We start from the raw sequence: 27,679 nt of genomic DNA, 5'->3' as shown, positions 1-27,679 counted from the left end.
GGAGAATCTCTTAATCTGCGCCGTTTATCCAGATATTTACCGCTTTGTAATTGTCTCATTTTTCTTTCTTTTAAGGGACGGAGGTGGTCTGACTTTGAAATATTGCCTGCTTCCTTTTCATTTTTCAAATCAGAGGCTTAGCCAGGAATTAGCGTGGCGAAACCTAGAGATATATTTGGCAGCAGCCGATAAAGAAAATCTTCTCCTAAGGCTAACATTGAAACTCTCATCTATTTTAATTATGAAACGCCTACCCTGTTAGGATTAGAGATTTTGTATATTTTTAGGCTTTCGTATATTTTCTGGACTAAGTACTGGGCTCAACCATAAGAACTGTGAGAGGGATCTTGGAGTCCTAGTGGACGATCACTTAAATGTGAGCCAGCCGTGTGCAGCAGCTGCTAAAAAAGCCAACACAGTTCTAGGCTGCATTGACAGAGCGATAGAATCAAGATCACGTGAAGGGTTAATGCCTTGGTTGTCAAGCCTGCAGCCATCTTTTCTTTTGGATCTTTGGCCTGCCACACTTTCTATTATTCTACTGTGCATTTTCTATGGTGGGAAAATGGGATTGTACGGAGTTAGATGCTATGAAGCCATAACAACATTCTTTCTAGAAAGCCAAGGTCATCTTTTGTCTCTGCACCTCTGCAACTGACCAGAATTGGATAGGTGGAAGCTGCCAGCGTGGCAGTGGGAGATTGGACCATGGGATGGACTTGTGGGTGTGGGGGGAGGGCAAGATCTTGAACTTTCAACTGGGTGGGGGAAACCAGGAAGCTTTCAGATTCGGGTTTTCCCAGATGTGCCAACGTGTCTCTCTTAATAAATTGGAACTTTGAGCAATGTTTTGCCTTGGACTCTGATTTACTTTTGGATGCTATTTGGTATCCTGACATTGATAAGGCCACACTTGGAATATTGCATCCAGTTTTGGTTGCCACGACGTACAAAAGATGTTGAGACTCTAGAAGAGTGCAGAAATATCTAGCTAAGCAAATTATGTATCTGCAAGGTTCTGTTTTGACCGAGGCTTCCCCCAAAAGCACAAAGCAGATTCCTGGTCCAGACAAAACCCCTTTTATGAAATGAATGTGAATTCCCCTCATTCACATTCAGCCAAGGCCTGGCAAACAGCCTTTCGAGTATAATCAATCCATTTTTCCCAGTCTCGTTTATATCTCTCATTTGAGTAGTCCTTAAGATATGCAGACATTTTAGCCATCTTGGCTAAATTTGTGACTTTCAATGTCCATTCTTGAGTTGTAGGCAAATCTTCCTTCTTCCAGTGTTGCGCCACCAACAATCTAGCTGCAGTTATTAAGTGCAAAATCAAATTAATCTCTACAGCTGTACAATCAGTAATTATACCTAACAAAAATAACTGGGGGGGGGGGTAAACTTTATCCTTTTTTAAAGAACATTTTGCATAATCCACCATATTTTTATCCAAAATGCCTTAACCTTTTTGCAGGTCCACCATATATGAAAATATGTAGCGTCCACAGAATCACATCTCCAACATTTAGGTTGTAAATTCGGATACATAGAAGCCAGCTTTTTAGGATCTAAGTGCCATCTATAAAAAATCTTGGAAAAGTTTTCCCTCAAGTTTTGGGCTTGTGTAAATTTTACGTTTCTTACCCAAATCCTTTCCCATGTATCCAGCATTATTGGTTCTTCAATATTTTGAGCCCACTTTATCATACAGTCTTTAACTAATTCTGTTTCGGAGTCCATTTGTATTAGTACGTTATATAATCTCATTATATGCATTGGACTTTGATCTCTTATTTGTTTAAGTAAATTATCCTCGACTTGCATAAAACCAAACAGTCTTTCAAAGGAGTATTTATGACCACAGACCTTATCTAGCTTGGAAAGCTGCCATGTAAATATTTTCCCAGTGAGGTGCTGTGCAAGAAAAGACTTGGCACAGAGTCTCTGAGATTCACGGACAGATCTTCACACTCCTGAAACGAATCTAACGAACGAAGGAATTGTTTCCTGCAAAAGCCCACTCCCCTTTCGCCCGTCTCTTATTTCCTATGGGAAGGACCAATCACCTTCCACCTGTGACTTTATTCCCAAGTCGACCCTGATTTCTGACTTTTCTTCTGGCAGCTCTGCGCATGCACACACTGGGAACAGGCTCCAGCTGTTCCTCTGCCTCACAGCTGTCTAGCTCTGTACGCACCTGATCACTGCCAGATGGCCTCCGATGCAGAGCCCTCGTCCGAGCCTTCCCCAGCCTCTAGGACTGGCCCATGCTCCTCCCCAACCTCTTCACTGTCCGACTGTCTGCCACAACAGATTCAACCCCAAAATTGCTCAATCACTGAATAAATATCTAGAAGGAGCCCAAAGGGACAGTAAGACCACCCTAGGAAAACTGTGTCCAGTTTTGGTCACCGTGATACAAAAAAGATGCTGAGATTCGAGAAAGAGAGCAGAAAAAAGAAAAAAATGATGATTAGGGGACTGAGGACTAAAAACATATGAAGAACGGTTGCAGGAACTGGGTATGTCAAGTTTAATGAAAAAAAGGACCAGGGGAGACAGGATAGCAGTCTTCCAATATCTCAGGGGCTGCCCCAAAGAAGAGGGAGTCAAGCTATTCTCCAAAGCCCCTAAGGATAGAACAAGAAGCAATGGGTGGAAACTAATCAAGGCGAGAAGCAACTTAGAACTAAGGAGAAATTTCCTGATCTTGAGAACAATTAACCAGTGGAACAGAAGTTGCCTCCAGAGGAAGGAAGTAGAGAAGGGAGGAAAGAAGGAAGGGAATGGAGAAGAGGGTGGAAGGGAGAGAAAGAGAAGGAGAGATAGTAGGAAAGGAAGAGGAAGAGTGGAGGAGAGGTAAGGGAAGAAGAAAGAGGTAAGGAGAGGTTGGTGGAAGGGAGAGAAAGAGAAGGAGAGAGGGTAGGAAGGGGAAGACAGAGGGTAGGAGTAGGGGAGAGGTAAGGGAAGAAAGAAGGGGAAGGAGAAGGAGAGGAGGAAAGAAGGAAGTAGAGAAGGAAGGGAGAGAGAAAAGAAAAGAAAGAGAAAATAAGGTGGTGTCATAACAGGCTCCAGGGATGGTAAACAAAGCAACCCAAACTGTATATTATAACCTTTTAAATGGAATAACAATAGTATAAAAATGGCAAAAAAAAAAGAATATTCATGTGAATGTATACCTATAATTGTATGTAAGAGAATAAATGACAGTAAAAATATAAGGCACAATATAGGTAAACAATATTTGGTTATAAATAGCTAAGTATAAATAAATATAGAATTGTACATAAAAATGGATAACGAATAAGGAGACCATGAATGCAAGATAGAAATGTATAGAAGGGAAAACACTAACTGTAAAGAAACTGATACGGAACTGCTATATGATATATGATGGAACTTATTGTTCTTATGTTGTTTTAAGTCATGTGTTTGTTTCTGTTGATGTGTTTATGTGTTTAAAATAAAAATTTAAAAAAAAAGAAGTTGCCTACAGAAGTTGTGGATGCTCCAACACTGGAGGTTTTAAGAAGATGTTGGACAATCATTTGTCTAAAATGGTATAGGATTTCCTGCCTAGGCAGGGGGTTGGACTAGAAGACCTCCAAAGTCCCTTCCAACTGTGTTCCGTTAATAATAACAGAGAATAAGAACCAGAGGTATTGTTAATGAGAATGGAAATGACCGTAAACCAGTTTGGGAAACCCCCACCACCACCACACACACACACACTGAAATGCTCCCTGCGCACATTTCTGCAGAGATAAGAACCAGCATCATTTTCTTCCTCGTATTCGCAAGAAAAGTCTTCACTCTTAATTTTAATTTTCTGGGCCTGTCGCAATTCATTAGAGAGGGCGAAAGAAGAGGCTGAATAAAACCGGGTTTATTACACTGTGAGATGCCAGTTGTTTCTACAAGTGGGGTGGATCAGACCACGTCAAGCCCTTTAGTGTGGTTTAATTCATTAGGATCTAACTTGCACTGCGAACGTGCCTCGGCTCTTGTGAATCCCCCCCCCCCAAAAAAATTATACAGTTTGGCGCATTGTGGAAAGATGCTTGCCACTAGTTCCGTATTGCAAAGAGCTGTTCCTTATTTAGGATAAAAATAGTACACAGAATATAGAATCATAGGGTTGGAAGGGACCTTGAAGGTCTTCTAGTCAAACCCCCGGGTCAAGGTAGGTGTCAAATTGCGGCTTTCTTGACAAGTGTTAGAAAATCTGTATATTTACAGCACCACAGAGCAAACAAGGAGCACAGTCACCATGTGCTTTACTGCTCAACTGTATAACTGTAAAGGGAAACAAGAAACTCTACTTAGAACAAAAGAGCATATTATACTATAGATCCAAACTTCTAAACACTGCAGTCTACTGGCTAAATACTACTGTAGCTTTTGCATAAAAATACATTCCAACAATGAATTCCAACAAGGAGACCTTTTATCATCCCAGAAAAATGGCTCGCCAGTCTATGTCCAATGATGGAGCATCCAAAACTCCAGGAGGCAAGCTGTTCCACGATTCCCCCATTGGCGAATGTGATTGATGACACACCCTGGGGGGGGGGGGGGAAACAGGGTCATGATTGGGGCCGTAAATGATGTGGGGTTAGAGCTGTCTTCACTTGGGAATGTGCAGACACATTGCTCCTAATAAATAACTGGGTTTCTTTTGAAGATTGGCTCAAGGCTCATGATTTAATTAGGGCGTCCATTGGAACACTGTGGTTGTAAGTCAAGCACTACCTATATGTCTAGTACAGGGGTCTGGAGCCACATGTGGCTCTTTCATCCCTCTGCTTCAGCTCCCTGTTGCTCAAAATATGTGTTACACCCCCAGGGTGCGACACCGCTGGCAGGTGATTTACTAAGTTTTTCAACCTCAATCATGGTTAAATCCAAGAAAAGAAAAGTTTCTGAAGAAAACGGAATGTTTAATTCAACTACATATGCTAGTTTTGTGGCCACTCAGGAAATAGTCAGGCATGGGAAGGTTTCTGTGGCTCCCGGTGTTTTCTTTTGTGTGGGAAACGGGTCCAAATGGCTCTTTGAGTGTTTAAGGCTGCCGATCCCTGGTCTAGTGTAACAAAGAGAAGGACTAGGGGCGACTTGACAAAACTCTTCCAATAGTTGAGGGGGATGTCCCAGAGAAGAGAGGGAGGGGTGTCGACCTGTTCTCCGAGGGCAGAACAAGAAGAAACACGTGGAAGCTCATCAAAGAGAGATCCAACCTAGAAGTAAGGAGAGTCACTCAAAATCTTTCAATTGTGCTGCGACGGTGAGATTTGCTACTGCAGTTCTATTCGGGGAACAGCAGAGGTAGCAACGCACTTCCCATCCAGCCTCCATCTGTCTCTCGATTCACAGCCAGGGCCGAAAGCTGAGAAGGGCTCTTTTGAGCACTGGGATGTGGGGACATTTGTCCCATGTGGTGGGTTTTACAGGAGGCAACATGCAGTGTAGAGATAAGCCCTCGCTCCCCCCCCCACCAAAATGGGTGATTCACTGTCATCTGTTGTTGCAGAGTCTGAGAAAGCGCGGAGAAGAAGGAATATCCTACTATTCGTAACTCAGCTTGGGCTGATGCTCCTTGAGGAACGCATGATGAGAGGGAGGAGAGAGAGAAATTGGGAAGCCCTGGCCTAGCGGACAGATGTACATGAGACTAGTACAGAGGTTTAGTTTAGTTTATTTGTAAGCTTCCCACTCCCGAAGGACTCCGGGCGGCTCACAATAGACAAGGGAAGGGGGATAAATAGACAAAGACAACACTTTAAAAAAAAAACCGCAACATTCACAGTTTCCGTGGGGCTGGATGTTTCACAAGCCCCCCCCCCCCCGGCCTGCTGGAGCAGCCAGGACTTGGTGGCTTTGCGGAAGGCCGGGAGGGTAGTAAGGGTCCGGATCTCCACGGGGAGCTCGTTCCAGAGGGCTGGAGCTGCGACAGAGAAGGCTCTCCCCCGGGGAGTCGCCAGCCGACATTGGCTGGCAGATGGAATCCGGAGGAGGCCTAACCTGTGAGATCTAATCGGTCTATGGGAGGTGATCGTCAGGAGGCGGTCTCTCAGGTGGGTTCCTACTGGTTCAGACTGGTTCAGCCAAACCAGCAGTGGTTTGGCGGCCTGGGTCACGGCCCCGAACCGGTTCTCATACGGCGGCGCCATCTTGATTTTCAATGTTGCGCATGCGCAGAGCAATTTTCGTATCAGCAATTTAATTGCTTTCCTTTAAAAAAAAAACATTTTGCGCATGCACAGAGTTTTTTTTTGTGTTTTGCAAATGAACACGCACACATTTTTGCGCGCACTGAACCAGGAGCGACGCCGGCAGAAACCCACCCCTGGCCTAGTGGCTAATGCAATGGTAGGTGCGAATATCCTCGGGAGCTGGGCAGGAAGAGAGGTTGTAAGGGAAGGATAAGAGAAGAGAGAAGAGAGCCTGCAGCTGCATAAAGGGCAGATGAGGAAGCTCCCTGACTTCTCAGTCCATAAAACAGACAGTGGGAGATTTGTACTTTCAGAAGATTCTGTTAACCTGGCCGTACAATAATAGAGTATAATTAGCTTGTCTGGTTGTGTTTCCTGCCTGGTCTGTCTTGGGAAGATCTCAATGTTCTTATCTCGCTTTTTATACTGGTAAGTTAGGTAGGATGTTGTCTGAATGTCTTTCTCCGTTGGGAGAGGAGGAGGAAGAGAGAGGGAGAGAGGGGGAGGGGGAAGGAGGAAATGGGAGGAGAGAGGGAGGAGAGGAGAAGAGAGGGAGAGAGGGGGAAAGAGGAGGAAATGGGAGGGGATGACAGGAGGAGAGAGGGAGAAGGAGAGGGGATGGGAAGGGAGAGGAGAAGAGGAGAGAGGGAGAGGAATAGAGGGGGGAGAGGGGGAGAAGAGGGGAGGAAACAGGAGGGGACAAGAGGAGAGAGGGAGAAGGAGAGGGGAAGGGAAGGGAAAGAGGAGAGGGAGGAGAGGAGAGGAGAAGAGAAGAGGAGGAGAGGGAAAGGAAAAAGAGGGAAGAGAGGAAAGGAGAGGAGGAGAGGAGAAGAGAAGAGAAGGAGAGGAGGAAAGAGGGAGAGAAAGGAAGAGAGAGGGGGGAAAGAGAGGGAGAGAGGACAGGAAACAGGAGGGGAGGACAGGAGGAGAGAGGGAGAAGAGGAAATGGAAGGGAAGGAGAGAGGGAGGAGAGGAGAGGGAGAGGGAAAGAGAAAGGGGAAGAGGAGGAAACAGGAGGGGGAGGGAGGAGGAGAGAGGGAGTGGGAGAAGGAGAGGGGATGGGAAGGGAGAGGAGAAGAGGAGAGAGGGAGAGGAATAGAGTGGGGGAGAGGGGGAGAAGAGGGGAGGACAAGAGGAGAGAGGGAGAAGGAGAGGGGAAGGGAAGGGAAAGAGGAGAGGGGAGGAGAGGAGAAGAGGAGGAGAGGAGAAGAGAAGAGGAGGAGGAAAGAGGGAGAGAGAGGAAGAGAGAGGGGGGAAAGAGAAGGAGAGAGGGGAGGAAACAGGAGGGGAGGACAAGAGAGGGAGAAGAAGAGGGAAGAGAAGGGAAAGAGGAAAGGGAAGGAGAGGAGAAGAGAAGAGGAGGAGAGGGGAAGGGAGGAGAGGGAAGGAGAGGAGGAGGAGAAGAGAAGAGAAGGAGAGGAGGAAAGAGGGAGAGAGAGGAAGAGAGAGGCGGGAAAGAGACGGAGAGAGGACAGGAAACAGGAGGGGAGGACAGGAGGAGAGAAGGAGAGGAGAGAGAGAAGAGGAGAAGAAATGGGAGGAGCAGACAGGAAGAGAGAGGGAGTAAGAGGGGGAAGGAGAAGGAGAAGGGAAGAGAGAGACAGAGGGCTCAACCAAGAATCTTTGAGATTTTAGCCTGAGCGTTGAGCCAAAAACACCCTTTAACACAGAATTCCAGGCATTTCTGTGCTCTCTGTCCTTCCCTAAATGGAGACACAGCTTCTTAAAAGATTCCCAATTCTTCCACCCACACTTCTTCAAGGCAGACCTTGTGAAATCCCTGTTGCTGAGCCTATGTGCCCATCTGGTGTTGGAGGTGGTTGAAACCCACGGAATAATACTCCATTCATTGTAAATTTAACCGAGGCGTAAGGTCAATTTACAGTGTGCCCCCTCATATAGATCAATTCCCTGGGAGGCCCAATAAATTTCACACAAACTTTCTCCTTCGGGATTTAAAACCATCCATTGTTTGCGCAACAGCTGAGCATTGTGTCACTATGATGAAGGCCCGATATCATTGGCCAAAGACAAATTTACCTTTGCGTTAAAATATGACTTGGTTTCTTATATCTCGACCGTTAATTGTAGAGGATTTATAGCTTTTTCCTTTTACTTCATATCTATCGGTGCTTTAGATTTCTCTCCTGGGTAGCAATTGTACTAACACTGCAACAGAGGCTTGAATATTGCGTTGTGTGATTTATTTTGCGAGCTGCTAGGTTATTAACCATTAATATCACGTCGTAATATCATAGGATATCATAATATCATACGTGGTTGTCTTGAACCCTGAGTTATTTTAATTTTGTTTTCCTTAATATCTAGCCTATTGTATGATGACACAAGGGACACAGTGGCTCGGGGGCGAAGACGCTGAGCTTGTCGATCAGAAAGGTCGGCAGTTGGGCGGTTCGAATCCCTAGCGCCATGTAATGGAGTGAGCTCCCGTGACTTGTCCCAGCTTCTGCCAACCTAGCAGTTCGAAAGCAGGTAAAAAAATGCAAGTAGAAAAATAGGAACCACCTTTGGTGGGAAGGGAGCGGCGTTCCGTGCGCCTTCGGCATTGAGTCATGCTGGCCACATGACCACGGAGACATCTTCAGACAGCGCTGGCTCTTCGGCTTTGAAACGGAGATGAGCGCACCAACGCCCCCTAGAGTCGGGAACGACTAGCAGATACGTGCCTTTCAATATATCCGTTTAGTACATTAATGTATTTATTTGCTTCGCTTCGTGTGTGTTTTTTGTCCTTTTTAATTTTGCTGCTCACTGGCCAAATAGACATATTTGGTGGATGTTGTGGTCTCTGTTTCCAGCCAGCTCAACACAAGGCCAGTTTGGTCTAGTGGTTAAGGCACCATGCTCGAAACCAGGAGACAGTGAATTCTGGACTGATGGATTGTTCTCACTCTCAGAAAATTTCTCCTTACTTCCAGGGTGTACAGAATTAATTTTGTCTGGGGTTGTGCTACCCCACCCAGAGTCAAAGGCCTCATTTCTCCTGACCTTGGAGGTCCAAAGACCTGTAGAAGAAGAGCCGGCAGAGGGCGGAGTTAAACATGCCATTAGCTGAGAATCCTTACGCTGCCATAAACAATCAACCCTTATCTAGTGCCAATTGAATGCTGACTGATACTGTCCTTGACTAGATTTTGTGGATAGACCCGAACCAATAAAATCTCTGTGCTGTGACTTAATTTATGGCCCTGATCCTTTACATCTGACAAAGACCTACAGCCCCTCCGTCTTGCTAGGGATGAATCGCAGCCGGTAACACCCCCCACCCTCGCCTTACTGTCCAGACCAGAGGTGGGTTCCTGCCGCCATTACTACCGATTTGGTGCTCGAAAAAATTTGCGTGCATGCTCTGCGTGCATGTGCATTTGCACTTAAAACAGTCTGCGCATGTGCGCATTAAAAAAGGGGTGGAAATTATATTTTTTCAATGAAGATTGTTCTGTGTGTGTGCAGAACAGAAAATCAAGATGGCGCCGATGAGGATAAAACTGTACAGTCACGTGTCCGCCGGAGTTACTATCTATTCGGCCGAACCGTACCGTACTGGTAGGAACCCACCTCTGGTCCAGACTCTTCCATTTATATCCTGAGTTAAAGCACACACACACACACACACACACACACACACACACATACAGAGCCCATGTCTTTCTACACCTGCACACATCATCATCATCTTCATTTAATGAGCCATAATTCCATGCGGGGTAGAGTCTGGGCAACTGAATGGAGCTAGCGGATGTTTTACTGGCCAGATGCCCTTCCCTGTCACCAGAGCGGAGTTTCGCTCAGCAGATATATTCTCCGTATGCCCAGAGAGAGAAATATCTGCCTTCTACCTAGGATTGAACTCACAGCCTCCTGATTGTAAGGCGAGAGCTCCGCCTCTAGGCCACCGCACCACAATTCCTGATGTCATTTCATAATGACTCCTGATCATCACCTTCATTTAACGACCCCATAATCCTTTGTCGGGTAGAGTCTGGGCACTGAATGGAGCTGTTTTACTGGCCGGATGCCCTTCCCTGTCGCCAGAGCGGAGTTTTGTTCAGCAGATACAGTATATATAGAGAGAAATATCTGCCTCTACCTAGAATTTAACTCACATACCCTCCTCATTGTGAGGTGAGAGCGCCACCTCTAGGTCACCGCATCGTTCCTTCTAACACTTGCAAGCATCCCTGTACAATTTAGGGCAATGAAGATATGAGCTCCTTTAATTAAAAAAGAAATAATTAGAGAGTCCATTCCGGAGCTATAACAACCCAGATGAATCTGTTTTTTTGGTTGTTTTTTTTAAAAAATGTTCATTTAAGAATTTACGCTTGATTAGCCTGTTCCTTAAATAAGCAATTTCCACTAGCAAACTCTTGAAAAGGCATTAATTCAGCCGAATTATGCCGCTGTTTCGCCCTAAGAGCGGGAGATCATTTTACGCAGCGGCGAAAGAGAGGGAGGGGGAATCTAAAACGAGAGAAAGCACATCTGCATGACATTCGCCGATTTATTGGTGTGCAGGGAAGCAAAGGGGACACCACCGCTATAAATCAAAATCAAAGCGCAATTTAATTTGAGGGGATTCATCCTTGTTGTTCAAGGTGGAGCCAAGGTGGCGCAGTGGTTAAATGCAGCACTGCAGGCTACTGCTAGATCAGCAGGTCAGCGGTTCAAATCTCACCGGCTCAGGGTTGACTCAGCCTTCCATCCTTCCGAGGTGGGTAAAATGAGGACCCAGATTGTTGGGGGCAATATGCTGACTCTCTGTAAACCGCTTAGAGAGGCCTGAAAGGCCTATGAAGCGGTATATAAGTCTACTGCTATTGCTATTCAATCCGCGAGTTAATGTTGGGGAGGGGGCTTCAGGGACCCTTTAAGGGAATCTGGATTTCAACAGGATGTGGCCACAGTCATTAAGAGGCAGACTTTCCCTAGTGAAAGCCTAGAGGTGGCGCTCTTGCCTCACAATCGGGAGGCTGTGAGTTCAATCCTAGGTAGAGGCAGATATTTCTCTTTCTGGGCATGATGAGAATATATATCTGTTGAATGTAACTCCGTACTGGTGACAGGTAATGTGTCCGGCCATGAAAAACACTCTGCTAGCACCATTCAGTTGCCCAGACTCCCTGTGCGTGTGATTTAAATCCAAGTTAACTCAAAGTTTTCTGTCGGCAGCTTTAGAGAAGAATAACGCCAAGTCCTTAAGGCAGCTGAGATGACCCCCAAAACAGGGGTCATCTTAGCAACTGACATTTTGGGCTCCATTTTGGTCATGTTGAAGATTGCTTGCTTGCCTGCATCTTATCCTCCAAAAAAGGAAAGACAACAAGAGAAAATAAATGAAACCTCCACAAACAGGAGCAGCCAGCCAGCGTTTTTTTGGAAGACCCAGGCAGTGGTTGCAAAGGATGGCTGTGCCTGTTTTTTCCTCCTCCTCCTCCTCCTCCTCCTCCTCCTCCTCCTCCTCCTCCTCCTCCTCCTCCTCCTCCTCCTCCTTTTTAATTTCAGAAGTTTAATTCCTGCCTTCTGGCATCAGGCTCCCTACAAAGCCCGAAACAGATAAAGAAAGAAAGGCAGGAGGGGAAAAAAACCGTATGTTAAACTCATTCAAAGGCAGATGGTATCAGTGAGAGAGAGGCGGCTCCACCACCCCCTGGAAAGGCAATTTAGAGATGGCTCAATTCAGGGATGTCCTTGGAGTCTGTCACCTTCTCAAGCTCTCCCTTAGAAGAAGCAAGGAGATAAAGAGAGATAAAGATTCTGCCTTCCTGAATTCATTGCTCCTGGCCAGGGAGAACGTCAAGGTAAAAAGAAAAGAGCCATAGAGATAAGAGCTAAACCAGTAGTGGGTTTCAGCCAGTACGCCCTGGTACGGGTGTACCGGTGGCAGCTGGAAGCAGCCGCCTCCGTACCAGAATGGTGCTTTGGAGGGCCCACCCTCCCGCCAGTGGTGGGTTACACCCGGTACACCCCGGTACGAGTGTACCGGTTCCTGCTGGGAGCACCATTCCGGTACGGTGCTCCGGAAGGCCTGCCCGCCTTCCTTATCTGTATTTTACCCAACCGGGCCATTTGCACACCCGCATGGAGCATACGGCGCCTGCACGATGCTCCGCCGAGCAGCTGGAGCGTTGCGGGCAGTGGGTACGTGCGTGCCCATGGTGGACACCCGACCCCGTCGCAGCGTACCAGTTGCGACAGGATCCGGAACCCACCACTGTAGGCTGTACCACTGTAACCAGCGGTAGCCAGCCTTAGCGACTTGAAGGCCTGTGGACTTCAACTCCCAGAATTTAGAGAGCCGAGGTGGCGCAGTGATTAGGGTGCAGTACTGCAGGCCACTTCAGATGACTGTTATCTGCAGTTCAGCGGTTCAAATCTCACCGGCTCAAGGTTGACTCAGCCTTCCATCCCTCCAAGGAGGGTGAAATGAGGACCCAGAATGTGGGGGCAATATGCTGACTGTAAACCGCTTAGAGAGGGCTGGAAGCCCTATGAAGCGGTATATAAGTCTAACTGCTATTGCTAATTCCCCAGGCAGCTTGTCGGAATACCAAAAAGACACAGCAAAAAAAGACGAAGGAAGTCCTAGGATGCATCAAGAGAAGGATCGAATCCCTTGTACAAGATGTTCTACAGAAGGCATCTTCCCCCAGCACGGCTCTCCAAAATGTTTTTAAAAATTGGCTCCAAATTGTTGGAAGTGCAAAAAAAAAAACCAAAACACCAGGCATCTTTTTCCATATGTGGTGGACATTCGATGAGGCAAAAAGGATATTGGAGAACGATTCAATTATGGCTGGAACAAAATGGTGGGAGATCAAATTCTGTTCAAACCAGAATTTTTCCTCCTAGGCATAATACCAGAGGGGTATAAGAAGGATGTGCTTTATTCAGTTATCCATCAGTGGTGGGATTCAGCCAGTTCGCACCTATTCGGGAGAACCGGTTGGTAACTTTCTAAGTAGTTCAGAGAACCGATTATTGGAAGAAATCTCCTTTTGTTTTTTCCCACTTTACAGGGATAAAATCCTGTAAGGAAGGCAGGAAGGGAACATTCTGGTGTTGTTTCTAGCCTAATCTTTATTGACCTGCTTACAGAAACTGCCTCTCCGGTTGACCCTTATTACATTGGAACAGCTAAGGCGAAGCGCCCATCGACCTGAGTGACATTGACTTGGCCACGCCCACCCAGTCACATGACCGCCGAGCCCCACCTACCCAGGTAGTCATTAGGGAGAGAACCGGTTGTTAAATTATTTGAATCCCACCACTTGTTGTCCATGTATTGACTGCGGCGTAAATAACCTATGAGCAGTATTGGGAAAAAGAATGCATCCCATCCAAGTTAGACATAACTAGAAAATTTTTGGCCTGGGCGGAAGCAGATGGGCTTACCGTAGAATTAAAAAATAAAGGGGAGTCGGGACAGATTTTATTATTGGTATAAGACAAGGTGAAAAGACTGGAACAAACTGTAAATAATGTTATTGGATAGAAGGATGGATAATGTATTAAATAAATTGACAACTAATGGATGAGACTGTGTGCATTATACTGTGTTTGTATGGCCATAACAGCTTCGCTGAGCTGCACTATTTTAAATGCACCAACAATAAAACATTTTTTTTTAAACAAAAAAGAGGGATAGAATCATTTTTGGCGCCAGATAAAGGCACGGTTGGAAGAGATGTCAGACCACAAGACAGATTTAAAACCAGAACTAGTCCTATTTTGGAATAATAAAAGAAAAATATAGTAAAGGAATGACATATTTAATGCGGCATGTGATCACCGCAGCAAGATTGGTATAGGCACAAAATGGGGGGGGGGGGAAGAGATGCCCCCACCGAAGAAGAGGTCATAAAGAAAATGTTGATCTGTGCAGAAATGGACAGACTGATACTAGAAATCAAAAATAGAGACGAGATGGAATATTATGAAATTTGGAACCATCAATGGTTGGAAAATGAGGAAAAGGAGTCAGAGCAGAATATTTTGAGGGTTGTAAAGTTGGAACTGGATAATAGCAATAGCAGTTAGACTTATATACCGCTTCATAGGGCTTTCAGCCCTCTCTAAGCGGTTTACAGAGTCAGCATATTGCCCCCAACAACAATCCGGGTCCTCATTTTACCCACCTCGGAAGGATGGAAGGCTGAGTCAACCCTGAGCCGGTGAGATTTGAACAGCCGAACTGCAGAACTGCAGTCAGCTGAAGTAGCCTGCAGTGCTGCATTTAACCACTGCGCCACCTCTATACATATACACTATATGTATAATACATATACCTCTTTTATAATACAGCTGCAATGGCGGTTTTTCTTCCCCTGGCTACTCAATTAACACATCCTTTTGTTTTATTTTCTTCCGGGCTGTGCACAATATAACAATATGTCCTGAGGAGCTGGACTTCTCTCTCCAAGCCTAAAGGTAAAGGTTCCCCACGCACATATGTGTTAGTTGTTCCCGACTCTAGGGGGCGCTGCTCATCTCCGTTACAAAGCCAACGAGCCAGGGCTCTCCGAAGGCGTCTCTTCTAAACACCAAAGGCGCACGGAACGCTGTTCCCTTCCCACCAAAGGTGCTCCCTATTTTTCTACTTGCGTTTATTACGTGCTTTCGAACTGCTAGGTTGGCAGAAGCTGGGACAAGTCACAGGGAGCTCACTCCATTACGCGGCACTAGGGATTCGAACCGCCGAACTGCCGACCTTTCGGATCGGCAAGCTCAGCTTCTTAGCCACTGAGCTACCGTGTTCCTTTATGCACTACATGAGCACGACAAAAATATAAATAAATAAATAATGCACAGACCCGCATATATAATAGGACACCGAGAAACAATACCGTCTCGTTTGGATGTATAAATGTACATGGCGAGAAAAATAAAACTATTTTTTTTTTAAACCGAAAGCCACCTTTAAAAAAAAAAAGTCTGCTTTTTTCCCTTTTAAATAAAAATTAGCTTAAATCAATGGTGCAGCTTCAGGGGCGAAAAAAAATGGCCGTTCCCACCCCAAATATACTTTAAATTCTGTTTACAATCCTGTTCTAGCTTTGTAATGAAAATCATTTTCTTATGACAGTGGTTTTTTTTTATTTCTTTGCTTGCCCTCAAATGCCAGTTATTTCATACAGCAACTTCCAAAGCAGATGAAATAAAGGGCAATGTTTGGATGAGAACTGCTTAGAAATCGAACTGGGGACTTGTTCTGGGGAAAAAATAATAATAACATCAGCCAGCTAAAAGAGGTTGGTTTGCAGAAGCAGTTCCGAATTGTTTTTTCCGTCTTGGAAAAAAAACAACAACGGTCCCACCATTTTTCTACCTTCTTCCCAAACCTGCTCAGGTTGGACTGAAACCAGAACGACAGATTGGGAAGGGACCTTGGAGGTCTTCTAGTCCAACCCCCCCCTACTGAAGCAGGAAGCCCTATACCATTGCAGAGAAATGGTTGACCGATTTGTCCTTAAAAATCTCCAGTTTTGAAGCACCCGTAACTTCTGGAGGCAAACCGTTCCGCTGATTAATTGCTAATTGAATCTGCAACAGAAATATGGATTGGAATGGACTGGAGTGGACTAGAAGGAAGGGAATGGACTAGACTGGACTGTAATGGGGTAGAATAGCGTGGAGTGGAGTGACGGGGAAGGGAAGGGAATGGACTAGACTGGACTGTAATGGGGTAGAATAGAGTGGAGTGGAGTGACGGGGAAGGGAATGGACTAGACTGGACTGTAATGGGGTAGAATAGCGTGGAGTGGAGTGACGGGGAAGGGAAGGGAATGGACTAGACTGGACTGTAATGGGGTAGAATAGAGTGGAGTGGAGTGGACGGGGAAGGGAAGGGAATGGACTAGACTGGACTGTAATGGGATAGAATAGAGTGGAGTGGAGTGACGGGGAGGGAAGGAATGGACTAGACTGGACTGTAATGGGATAGAATAGAGTGGAGTGGAGTGACGGGGAAGGGAAGGGAATGGACTAGACTGGACTGTAATGGAATAGAATAGAGTAACAGGCCAGTGGAGTGGAATGGAATGGACTGGAGTGGACTGGAAGGGAATAGAATTGATTAATGATTCTCATTGTCAGGAAATGTCTCCTTATTTCTAGGTCGTATCTCCCCTTCATAGGGCTTTTCTCTATTTATTATTTTTTTATTTGCAAGTTAAGGAGACGGAAGGCATCTCCGGAGGCTTCAGAAAGCACTGCATTCCCTTGATTACATAACCCATATTTAATCTCATTAAAAAAAATATTCTGATTTGCTTGCCTTGGCTCGGATAGCATTGCAAGCAGGTCAGATCACTTACGCACCTCCCAAAATAAATTTCCCGACCCCTGCTGCAGTTAGCCATGCCATCCTATAACAAGCAAGTTCTTTCGTTGTGTTTTTTTTTTCCCTAATCACAGCCGCCTGATGGGAAGGTGACAAGCCACGCATTCATGCTTACAATATTTTCTACAATCGGAGGGCTGCCGTACATCTTCATTATTATTATTATTTTTGCAGTAAACCTACTCAGGGGAGGGAAAAAAACCTGCAGAGTTTTTTTTTCCCCCCTCCTTAAGACTCAAAACGAATGGCACCGTTTGAGATTTCAGCTGCTGGAATATTTTGAAACGAGAAATGAAACGAAACAACAACAAAAAAGGAAATGGGGAAATTCAAGTGTAGCCGAAGGAATGCTGACATACCTGCTGTTTTTTTTTTTCCAAAGGGGGTTTGGGGAAAATAAAGCTGTGACAAGGGTTCGGCACGGCAAGGGGAAAATATTTGTGGGGTGGGGGAGAGAGAGAGCCAATGAATGTGTGGCTTTAGTAAGCCGGCTTCTAATGGAATTGCATGGCTTGTGAGCCAGAGGCTGCCAAAAACAGGCCAAAAACAGGCCGTTTGGGGGGCATTTTCTGGGCCGTTTTTCAGGGCATTTTTTGGCCTGAAAATGAGCCAAAAAAAACAGGCATGCATGCACCGGCTAGCTACATGCACATGGATTCCAGTTTGGGCCCTCGGTGGCACAACACACACGTTTTCGACTGTGGAGGGCACAGCGCCCCCCCCAAAAAACCCCACGTAGCCAAGCCATGTTTATTTAGGAAAGGGGAGACTGCTGTTTAAAGCCAACTGTTCCCCCAGATAGAACAGCCGGAGCGACCTAATGCAAACAAGAAAGTGCATTAACATATCCATTTCGAATTACGGACCGCATGGGCGAACGGGCGGCCTATGTTTAACTTGATTGAAAGCTCTAGCGGACCCCGTTTGGCTAATGCGCACAAGCCCTTCCTTGGTTTTAAACGTGCGGGGCTTGGAGGGAGGCGGTGGCTCAGTGGGCTAAAGACGCTGAGCTTGTCGATCAGAAAGGTGGTCGGCAGTTCGGCGGTTCGAATCCCTAACGGAGGGAGCTCCCGTGACTTGTCCCAGCTTCTGCCAAAGCACGTAAAAAAAATGCAAGGAGAAAAATAGGGGCCACCTTTGGCGGGAAGGGAACAGCGTTCCGTGCGCCTTCGGTGTTGAGCCATGCCGGCCACATGACCACGGAGACGTCTTCGGGCAGCGCTGGCTCTTTGGCTTTGAAATGGAGATGAGCAGCGCGCCCTAGAGTCGGGAACGACTAGCACGTATGTGCAAGGGGAACCTTTACCTTTACGTATGTAGTGCATATTGGAGCTGGTGGCCCTTTGAGAGCCAAATGCAACAAAAATTCTCTTTAATGTGTGCCGATTAAGTGGACAGTACAGTTATTCTGAGTCTAAATAGTTTTGGGCCTCACTCTGACCGCACTTTAAGAAGGCAGAGGCTGTGTGGTGTAGTGGTTAAGGTGCCAGATGGGTGCTGGAGAGGACCAGATTCCAGCCCAAAGTCAGCTATAGAAACTGATTGGCTGAGCTAATTCTCTCCCTTAGCCTGTCCTACCTCACAGGATTGCTGTGGAGCAAAAGAGAAGGATATATGCTGTGGACCCCGCTTGGTCTTCTAAATGAAAAAAAAACAGATCTAAATCAAACATCAAACAGGAACAAAGCTTTAAGTAAAGTTAGAAGTGCCGAGATGGTGCAGTGGTTAGGGGTGCAGTACTGCAGGCCACTTCAGCTGACTGTTATCTGCAGTTCAATCTCACCGGCTCAAGGTTGACTCAGCCTTCCATCCTTCCGAGGTGAGTGAAATGAGGACCCAGACCGTGGGGGCAATATGCTGACTCTGTAAACCGCTCAGAGAGGGCTGAAAGCCCTATGAAGCGGTATATAAGTCTAACTATACACACACACACACAAAGTGCCCCAAAGGTGCTTTTTCAGCAGGCAACTGGACTTTCTTGTTTCTTGTTTCCTTTTGAAGGCCTTTCACTTCTCATCCAAGGAGCTTCTTCAGCTCTGACTTGATGGTGGGGCATGGAAGGATTGATATTCCTTGCAGACAGCTGGTCATTTGCATCCTTTCGGGGGATCATTGAGATTACTTGGAGGTTTCTCTGTGTCCTCAGGGTCACCTGAGTGGTGCGAATGGTTCGTCCTGTAGTCTGCAATTTTTCCTTGGAAATCCAGTCCTGCTCCCACAACCATTCCAAGGGTGTCCATCCCAAATTGCCTAGCTAAAACTCTGTAGAGATTCTCAGTCATCCAGATCATGGTTGTCCCAAGGGTGTTTTTTTTCAAGAGGCAACTGGACTTTTGTGTTTATTTTTAATTTTTTTCTTTTGGGACAACCATGACCTGGATGATGGAGAATCTCTACAGACTTTTAAGTTAGAAGTGCAAGCATAAATTAAAAACAAAAACTGGTCAGAATACTGCAAAGCAGTGGTGGGTTTCAAAAATTGTTCGAACCTACTCTGTGGGTGTGGCCTCCTTTGCGGGAGTGGCTTGCTGCCCATGTGACCGGATGGGAGTGGCTTGCCACCCATGTGACCGGATATGAAGATGCCGACGACACTTGTCAGAACCACCTTAATTTACCTCACACACAGCACTGGCATGCATAAGAATATGATGTAAACTTGTTTTTTAAAAGGCATCTTTGGTTTGCGTTAAAACAACTTCAACACACGCAATGTTCTGATTGCACCACAAACGCAGTAGTCATCCTTACCTTTCACAGAGGCACTGAGTTCTATAAATATGAGCATGATAGTGTAGAATAATCCTATCCAAGGACCAGTGGTGGGTTTCAAAAAAGTTTGGAACCTCTTCTGTAGGTGTGGCCTGCTTTCCGGGTCCACTGGTGGAACCTCTTCTAACCAGTTGGGTAGATTTGATGAACCGGTTCTACCGAATAGGTGCGAACTGGTAGGAACCCACTTCTGCTGCAAAGTGACAATGTCTCTCCCACCTCCTGCTGCCCAAGGTCACAGAAAGATCCAAGGAGCTCCATTCACACAACACATTAAGGCCCAGGTTTCGCAGTTGAGATAAGTTGAGTTACTTTCTGGGAGTGTGTAACTACATATGCCGCATATTGGTTTAGTCAGCCTGTGGTTCAGAGTCTTGTAGGAATCCCGAGAGTGGGTTAGTTCAGGTTAAGTTGGGTTAAGCGTGTTGTGGGAAATCGATTTAGATCAAAAATTGGAGGACACCTCCATGAAATGACGTTTCTGCGTAGGGTAAGGAGAAAGTAGCCACTGGAGACCTATCGGGCATATATTTACACAAAATACAGTATTTTTATTCGTGTTAGCCCTTGTTACTCCGTTATCTTGATTCACACAAGGCACCGATCCGTGCCTGATAACTCGAACCTTACAAGCTGGACTCTCGCGTTACTCTGTCCTCAAATGTGGGTGGTTAATCTGTGGTTCCATGAGCCACGTGAAAGAAACTCAGCCATTCTCATGCACCCCTTCACTATCGTCCATGATGACCTTCAAACCAGGTTAGTTCAGAAACATAGCTGTGATATTCTCCCAGTATAGTAAGCTTGGTTGGCTTGAACACTGAATAATTGTAATTTTTTTTTGTTTCTTGAGATTTAGGCTATGATATGATCGCACCTGTCTGCTTAGCTGGAGGATCTGCACCCTTGATTTGATTGATTTGATTTATTATATTTGTATGCCGCCCTTTTCCCCCGAAGGGGACTCAGGGCGGCTCACAATTCAAATCAGGGAAGGGGTACAGACAAAAAATAAAACAAAACATAAATGCATAATTTAAAAACACACAACAGTCATACCATTCGAGATGGGGGCAACAGCTCTTTAGCCCCAGGCCTGTTGAAACAGCCAGGTTTTAAGGGCTTTGTGGAAGGCCTGGAGGGTGGTGAGGGTTCGAATCTCCACGGGGAGTTCGTTCCAGAGGGTCGGAGCAGCCACAGAGAAGAAGGCCCTCCTTCGGGTAGTCGCCAGTCGACACTGGCCGGCAGATGGAATTCTAGTGGAGGTGAACACTCAAAGAGACATTTGGACCTATTTCCCACTGGAAAAAAAACACACCGGGAGCCACAAAAGCTGAGTGGGCGTGGCCAGCTTGACATCACTCACTCCCACCCAGTCACATGACTACCCTAGCAATGCCTACCCAGCGGGTCATTAGGGCAGAGAACTGTTGTTAAAAAAACCCACCCAAAATAGAAAGGTAACAGCGTTTCGTGTGGCTTCGGCGATGCGTCATGCCGGCCGCATAACCACGGAGATGTCTTCGGACAGCGCTGGCTCTTTGGCTTTGAAATGGAGATGAGCCTCAAAAGAGGGGGGGGGGGTTGTCAGAGCAGATCAGGGGTTAAAGTGGAATTTATTATCTTTCGAAAAATATGGACACCACAATCTCTACTCAGCTGAGATCTTCTGCATCAAAAGCAACCCCCGGGTGATCTTATTGGCCTACTCAGGGTGCAGACAGTCTAGCCAAGCAACTCTATGTCTCTGCAAGGTTCGATACCCCGCCCCCCACAAATTGCTCAACTACCGAATCAATATCTAGAAGGAACATAAAGAGACATTAATGCCACTCTTGGAATCCTGCATCCAGTTTTGGTCACCACGATGTAAAAAAGATATTGAGAAAGGGTGCAGAGAAGAGCAACAAAGATGATGAGGGGACTGGAGGCTCAAACATACGATGAACGGTTGCTGGAACTGGGCCTGGATAATCTAGGGAAGAGAAGGACCAGGGGAGACTTGATAGCAGTCTTCCAATATCTAAAGGGCTATCTTCTCCTGACTTCCTCAAAATTGGAAGGACAGACCTCTTGTTACCTGGTTCCCGTCAAGCATTACTACTGCTTTACAAAGCCTCAGTAAGGCCACACTTCGAATACATCAATGCATCCACGTTTGGTACCCATATTATAAAAAAGATGTTGAGACTCTAGAAAAAGTGCAGAGAAGATCAACCGGAATGAGGGGCCTGGAGGCTCAAACATAGGACGAATGGTTGCAGGAACTGGGCATGGCTAGTCTAGTGAAGAGAAGGACCAGGGGAGACAGGAGAGCATCTTCCAATATTTGAGGGGCTGCCCCAGAGAGGAAGGGGGTTCAAGCTATTCTCCAAAGCACCCGAAGGCCAGACAAGGAAGAATGAATGGAAACTAGTCAAGGAGAGATTCAACCTGGAAATAAGGAGGAATTTCCCGACAGTGAGAACAATCAACCCTTGGAACAGAAGTTGTGGGAGCTTCATCTCTGGAGGCTTTCAAGAAGAGACTGGACTGCCATCTGTCAGAAATGGTGTAGGGTCTCCTGCTTGGGTGGTGGGGGGGGTTGGACTAGATGACCTCCAAGGTCCCTTCAAACTCTGTTAATCTGTCAACTGGGCCATTCGGTTCATTTTGGAGGGCCCCCGGGGAGTAAACTTTTTCCTCCCTCCCCCAATGTTATTTGTTTTTTTTTATTTACAATTCAAGCCGAAGAGTTTTTAGACACACTTGGACAGTTTCTGAATGGGGGCGAGAGAAAAAAACTGTTTTTGTATAGCTGAAGCCCCCTCTGAGCAGGTGGAGGGGACAGCGTCCCAAATAGAGCGGTGGGTAAATGTGCCAGGGGGGGAATAGTACCAAGGAGGACTCTTTCTGTGGTCCCTGGGGGGGCGTGGGGAGGGGGGAGGAAGCTGCCGTTTTCTGCAGAATTGAGGGTTTCTTAGGATCTGCGCTTTGGCCCTTCGGGGACCCTTCCCCCTTCCTTAGCGCCTTGTTCCCAGGTCACAGTTGCTCCCACCCGGGTCAGACACGGCCCCCGACGCGGGTGGAAGGAAGATCCCCACGCAGCGGACTGAGTCTGGTCCAGTGGCAACTCCACTCGGTTGAATCCTGGCGACTTTTTCCTCTTTGGTTACGCCGAAGATCGGAGAGACCCCACGGCAAGCTTCCACGGGGCGCGACGAACCCACGGACACGGTCAAAGGCTCTTCGCCTGGCCGTTTACGAGGCGGACCTGTTGAGCCCCGGGTTGGGCGCACCGTTTTCTCTCCCTCCCCCCCCCCAATCCCTTCCCATCTTAAAAACAAGGCGCTGCCAATCTCATCAACCGAGATCGCTTCTAAAATATGTATAAACACACTCCTGCGTGACTTTGGCCAGCGATCGATCCATGCGGAGTGGGGGGGGGGAGGCGGGGGTAGAAGAAGGGGGGAGAAAGGCATTCAAGGCGGAGAAAGAGAGATTGACAGCTCGACATTCCCCCCTCCCTCCTCTCCGCAATTCCGCGTGGACCCCTCGGAAAATCCAATCCAGAGACGCCATCGGGAAAATCTGCCGCGGTGGGGAAGGGGAGAGAGAGAAAGGGAGGAAGGGAGAGAGAGAGGAAGGGAGGGAGATAGAGGAAGCGAGAGAGAGGAAGACGAGAGATGCCCACTCCTCTCTACCCAATGTGACCCCCTAAGCACACACAACCCCCCCTTCCGAGGTAGCGGCAGGACTCCCCTCACTCAATATAACCCAGTCTTGCGTGTTTTTCTGTTGGCGCACCGATGCAGCCGCGCGGAGGCTGGAGGAGGCTCGCCGCCCGCGTGGATGAGGGAGCAGAGTTCTTTCTCCTCCGGGGGGGGGGACGGGTGGGTCGGTTAGGATCGGCGACCTCAAGGGGCTGGGGTAGGTGGGTGGCCAGGGAGAGAAGAAGGGCTAGACGAGAGGGGCGACGGGGGCTCCTGGCTTTCCAAGTTGCAACTCCGGGTTGGAGGCGCCGCAGAGGGTGTTTATATCACCGGGTGACCCCCCCCCCTTACACACAAACACACACACACACACACGCACACGCTTGGAAGGAGACTGCCGCCCCCGCCGCTACCTGTTCCGCGCGCAGACTGCAGGAAATGCCTCTTGCTGTTGCAAAAACAGCGGAGGGGGGGGAAAAAGAAAGGGTGGGTTGGGAAGGGGGTCTCGGGAAGCTCCTCTCCGCCGACACCCCCACCCCCCCGCGACAACGACTCCTGCTGGGCTCACTTTAACCCGGAATGCCCAGCACGTCTCCAGCCGGTCTCTTGCCTCCCCCAATACACACAGACACGCTGCTGCGGTGGTTTCCAGGCGGATTTCCACGCGTTCTCCCCAACGCACCCCAAATTTCAATCTCAGGTTCCCCGAGATGAATAATGCCCGCGGGGAGAGGGTGGTGTGCTTGGAAGCCTATATCCCCCTTTCTTGTCTCTTTGGGGTCCTCGTCGCCTGGCATTCTCCTCCCCCGAACAACCCTGCGAGGTAGACCAGATCAACACACAGACACACATCTACGGACCTCTAGAATTCCTTACTCGCCCCTTTCACTTCCTCCTTCCCTCTCCCCCGACCTCTCTCCTCCTTCTTCCACCGCGGCATAAGCGCCAAGCCCCGCCAGGCATCCTAAACACACGCGCGCGCGTCAAAACACCTCGCCACTTTTTTTTTGAGCTTGTTTACCGACTTCCCTTTCCCGGGATGGGTGGGGTGGGTGAGTGGGTGGGTGGGTGAGAGGGAGGAACGTCCCCCTCCTGTACCCAACCCCGCGCCCCTTCCCCAAAGCCGCTGCCTCCCTCCCCCTCCCCCTGGGTTTAAGGACGCCCCCCCCCCCACGCGCGCCTCTTTTTTCTCCCTCTCCCTCTTTCCAGCCCACTCCACGCGCCCCCCCACCCCTTCCCTTTCCTGGGTACCTTCCAATTCGTCTTCGGGAATCTCCACCGGGTCGGGATTCGCGGCCAAAATGTTGGGGATGGTATAAATGCCCCGGTACATCAAAGCGGCCGTCACGGGATGGAACGGCATCTTGGCGGTTTGCAGAAGCCCAAACTTTAGTTCCAAAGGTCATAAAGAAGCGAGCTGGATGCCACGCCGGGGGGGGGGGGGGGGGAAGCAGCCGGGAAATATCGGTGGGGGTGCGAGAGGAGAAGGGTGGGTTATCCTCCCAATTTCCCCCTCGAGACCCCTTTAATCGCCCACCCCGGGGGCTTTGAAAGCTCCTTTAGCGGTCCCCGCCGCTTCCCCCTCTCCACGCGCCGGCGGGTCCTAACTGGAACTCGCGTGGAAAGCGACCCCCGCGACGCAGAAGAGACATCGGAGGCTGGAAGCGGTGGCACAGGAGAAGCTCATCGCCTTCGCCCCAGGTGGACGGTTGAGCGAGGTGGCCTCGACCTCCCCTGCGCCTCGGTGCCGCAAACCGAGACAGTCCAGGGCGCGGAGACCTCCGACTGTTCCCGCTCAGCCCGGGCTCCAATTCCCGGGGATGACAACTCGGGAGAAAGTCAGCGCCTGCCCGGTCCGGTCCCTCGTGTGTGTGTGTGGAGGGGGAGGGAAGGGGGCGCTCCTGGTCTCCAGCCCCAAGCTGCAGCCCCTCCGCCAGTCCGTCGCAAGCAGCTTTCTCGCTTCTCCGCAACCTCACCAAAAAAACATCCCTCTAAGTCGGTTCCTTAAAGGGGCGCGAGGAGCAGCAGGTAGGCAGTGAGGCAGGCCAGGGGGGTGGGTGGGTGAGTAAGGGGGCGTCGAGGGCTCCAGTCCGCCCCAGAAGAAGTTTCTCCAGCCGCCAGATCCCCAACGACAAACCCGATTCTTTTTACGGATCTCCTGGCTGGTTTCTGACTGGAGGGGAGATGGGGAGGCTTCCCTTCCCTCTGCCCCCCCCCCCCTCGCTTCTCTTTTCCTCGTTGGCTTCCTTGCTCCGGTTGACTCACGACGGTTGCACGCACGCTTTCCGCGGTCAACCGAGAGCCTGAGTGGCAAAGCAAATACAGTAAATCGTTTTGCAGGTGGGGGGGGCGGCGGCGGCAGCGGCGAGGGGGAGATATCATATGCAGAGGAAGGAGGCGCATTGGCTGCCCCCCCTCTCCAATTTCACTCCCCCCCCCCCCCCGAGGCTGGCAGGGGGGACTTTTAAGACTACGTTCCCTGAATAATTGCAGATTCTCCGATTGGAAGTCTTACAGTTCACCCTCCGGACTTTCACAGGGAGAGGGTCTCGTCTCCCTTTTCCTCCTCCTCCCCCTCCCCCTCCCCGTTATGCAGTGCGGGTACTTGGACAGGTAGCAGGGATCTCTGCTGCTGGCGGGGCGCACCTTCAAAGCAGCGTCCTTGCACCTGGCTGTTTTCTCGTTGGGTGTTCTGGTGGGCCAGAAAGGAAAAAAAGGAAATATTGCTAAAAGCGGCTTCGGCTGGTTTATTTGCACGCACGCACCCCTGGCTGTGCGTCCTGGGCCAATTCTGACTCACTCAGAAATGTGATGGGACGGGGACGTGTCTCCAAGGTTGAAGAGGGTTGGGGTTTGGGGTGAAGGGACATGTCCTAGCGTTTATTTGAGGGGGTAGTGGCTAAAAGGTGGCAATTTTTCATGGTGTTTCTCTACCCGTTGCTGGTGCCATAGGCAGGCAGGCAGGAAGGCTGGCGGAAGGAAGGAAGGAAGGAAGGAAGGAAGGAAGGAAGGGGAGGTGAAGAGAGAGAGAGACAGATAGAAAGGAGAAAGCAAGGGGAGACAGGGAAAGAGAAAGATGGATGGACTGATGGATGGAGGAAGGAGAGGGAGGTGGAAAGAGATAGAAAGGAGAAAGAAAAGGTAAGGGGAAAGAGTCGGAGAGATAAGGAAGGGGAGATAGGGAAAGATAGATGGATAGATGAAGGAGAGGGAGGTGGGAAGAGAGTGATAGAAAAGAGACAGGGGAGGGGCAAAGAGAAAGAGGGAGAATGTAGAATGTAGAACAGAACAGAATAGAATTCTTTATTGGCCAGAGTGTGATTGGACACACAAGGAATTTGTCTTTGGTGCAGATGCTCTCAGTGTACATAAGACAAGATACATTCGTCAACAATCCTAAGGTACAACACTTAATCATAGTCACAGGGTACAAATAAGCAATCAGGAAACAACCAATATCAATATAAATCGTAAGGATACAAGCAGCAGAGTTACAGTCCTACAGTCCTAAGTGGGAGGAGATGGGTGATAGGAAGGATGAGAAGACTAATAGTAATAGTAATACAGACTTAGTGAAGGAAATGTGGTGAAGGAATTAGTTGTTTAGCAGAGTGACGGGGGGGGGGGAACTGTCCTTGTGTCTAGTTGTCTCTGTGTGCAGTGCTCTATAGCATCGTTTTGAGGGTAGAAGTTGAAACAATTGATGCCCAGGATGTGAGAGGTTTGTAGATATTTTCAAGATGCATGGATTTCAACTCCCAGAATTCCCCGTCAGCATGCTTGTTGTGCAAATGGGATTCAGGAAGTCTATTTTGATCTGAAAGCTTTTATATATCACCAGGCAATCCTGTGATCTGGATCCCCCCCAAAGATTGGATCAACCTTTGAGAGAATGGGAATCATACAGTCAGATGTGACAGAACAAACATTTAAACTGTTTTTTTTTTACACCGATCCTGGACTACCTACAACTTTTCGTTTAGCGACCGTTCCGAGTTACAACTACACTGGGGGGGGGAAGGTGACTTAGGGCTGTTTTTTCGCACTTACGACCATGGTCACGTGATCAAAATTTGGCCGCTTGCCAAATTCATGTATGTTAAGACGGTTTGCCCTTTTGCAACCTTCTGACAAGTGAGCGAGGAAGCCATCGTAACAACTGCGGTGATTTGATTAACAACGGTGGTGAGAAAGGCCGTAAAAGGTGGTGATGTTCACTTAACAACCACCTCGCTTAGCGGCAGAAACCTGGGGGTTAAATTGTGGTTGTAAGTCAAGGACTAAGATCACACAGACTAGGCCTCCTCCGGATTCCATCTGCCGGTCAATGTCTGCTGGCGACTCCCCGGGGGAGGGCCTTCTCTGTAGCTGCTCCGGCCCTATGGAACGATCTTCCCGTGGAGATCCGGACCCTTACTACCCTTCCGGCCTTCCGCAAAGCGATTAAGACCTGGCTGTTCCGGCAGGCCTGCGGCTGTTGATTTATCCCGCCCCATTCTAAGCTATATGAATGTTGTGAAATTTTAATGTCTGTTCTTTTTAATTTTTATATGTTCCCCCTTCCTGCCTTTATCTGTAAGCCGCCCTGAGTCTCTCGACAGTGGGCGGCATACAAATCCTAATAAACTATAAACTGACTA

The 27,679-nt window shown here is 48.1% G+C and overlaps 1 protein-coding gene across 1 annotated transcript in view; it reads right to left on the bottom strand.

The window, feature by feature from the left end:
* CABP7 (calcium binding protein 7) overlaps positions 1-24,402 on the bottom strand; it is a 48,649-nt gene extending 24,247 nt beyond the window's left edge. The window contains exon 1 of the mRNA XM_087703746.1: positions 24,291-24,402. Within this exon, the coding sequence (XP_087559872.1) occupies positions 24,291-24,402 (112 nt within the window). The remainder of the gene's footprint in view (positions 1-24,290) is intronic.
* Between the last annotated feature and the right edge of the window lie 3,277 nt (positions 24,403-27,679).

The sequence above is a fragment of the Thamnophis sirtalis genome, unplaced genomic scaffold, assembly GCF_051295495.1.
Source record: "Thamnophis sirtalis isolate CommonGarterSnake01/CBP01778 unplaced genomic scaffold, rThaSir2_p1.2 scaffold_2, whole genome shotgun sequence".
NCBI classification, from domain to species: domain Eukaryota; kingdom Metazoa; phylum Chordata; class Lepidosauria; order Squamata; family Natricidae; genus Thamnophis; species Thamnophis sirtalis.
The sequence above is the reverse complement of the archived record's forward strand: the minus strand, read 5'-3'. Positions and strand labels throughout refer to the sequence as shown.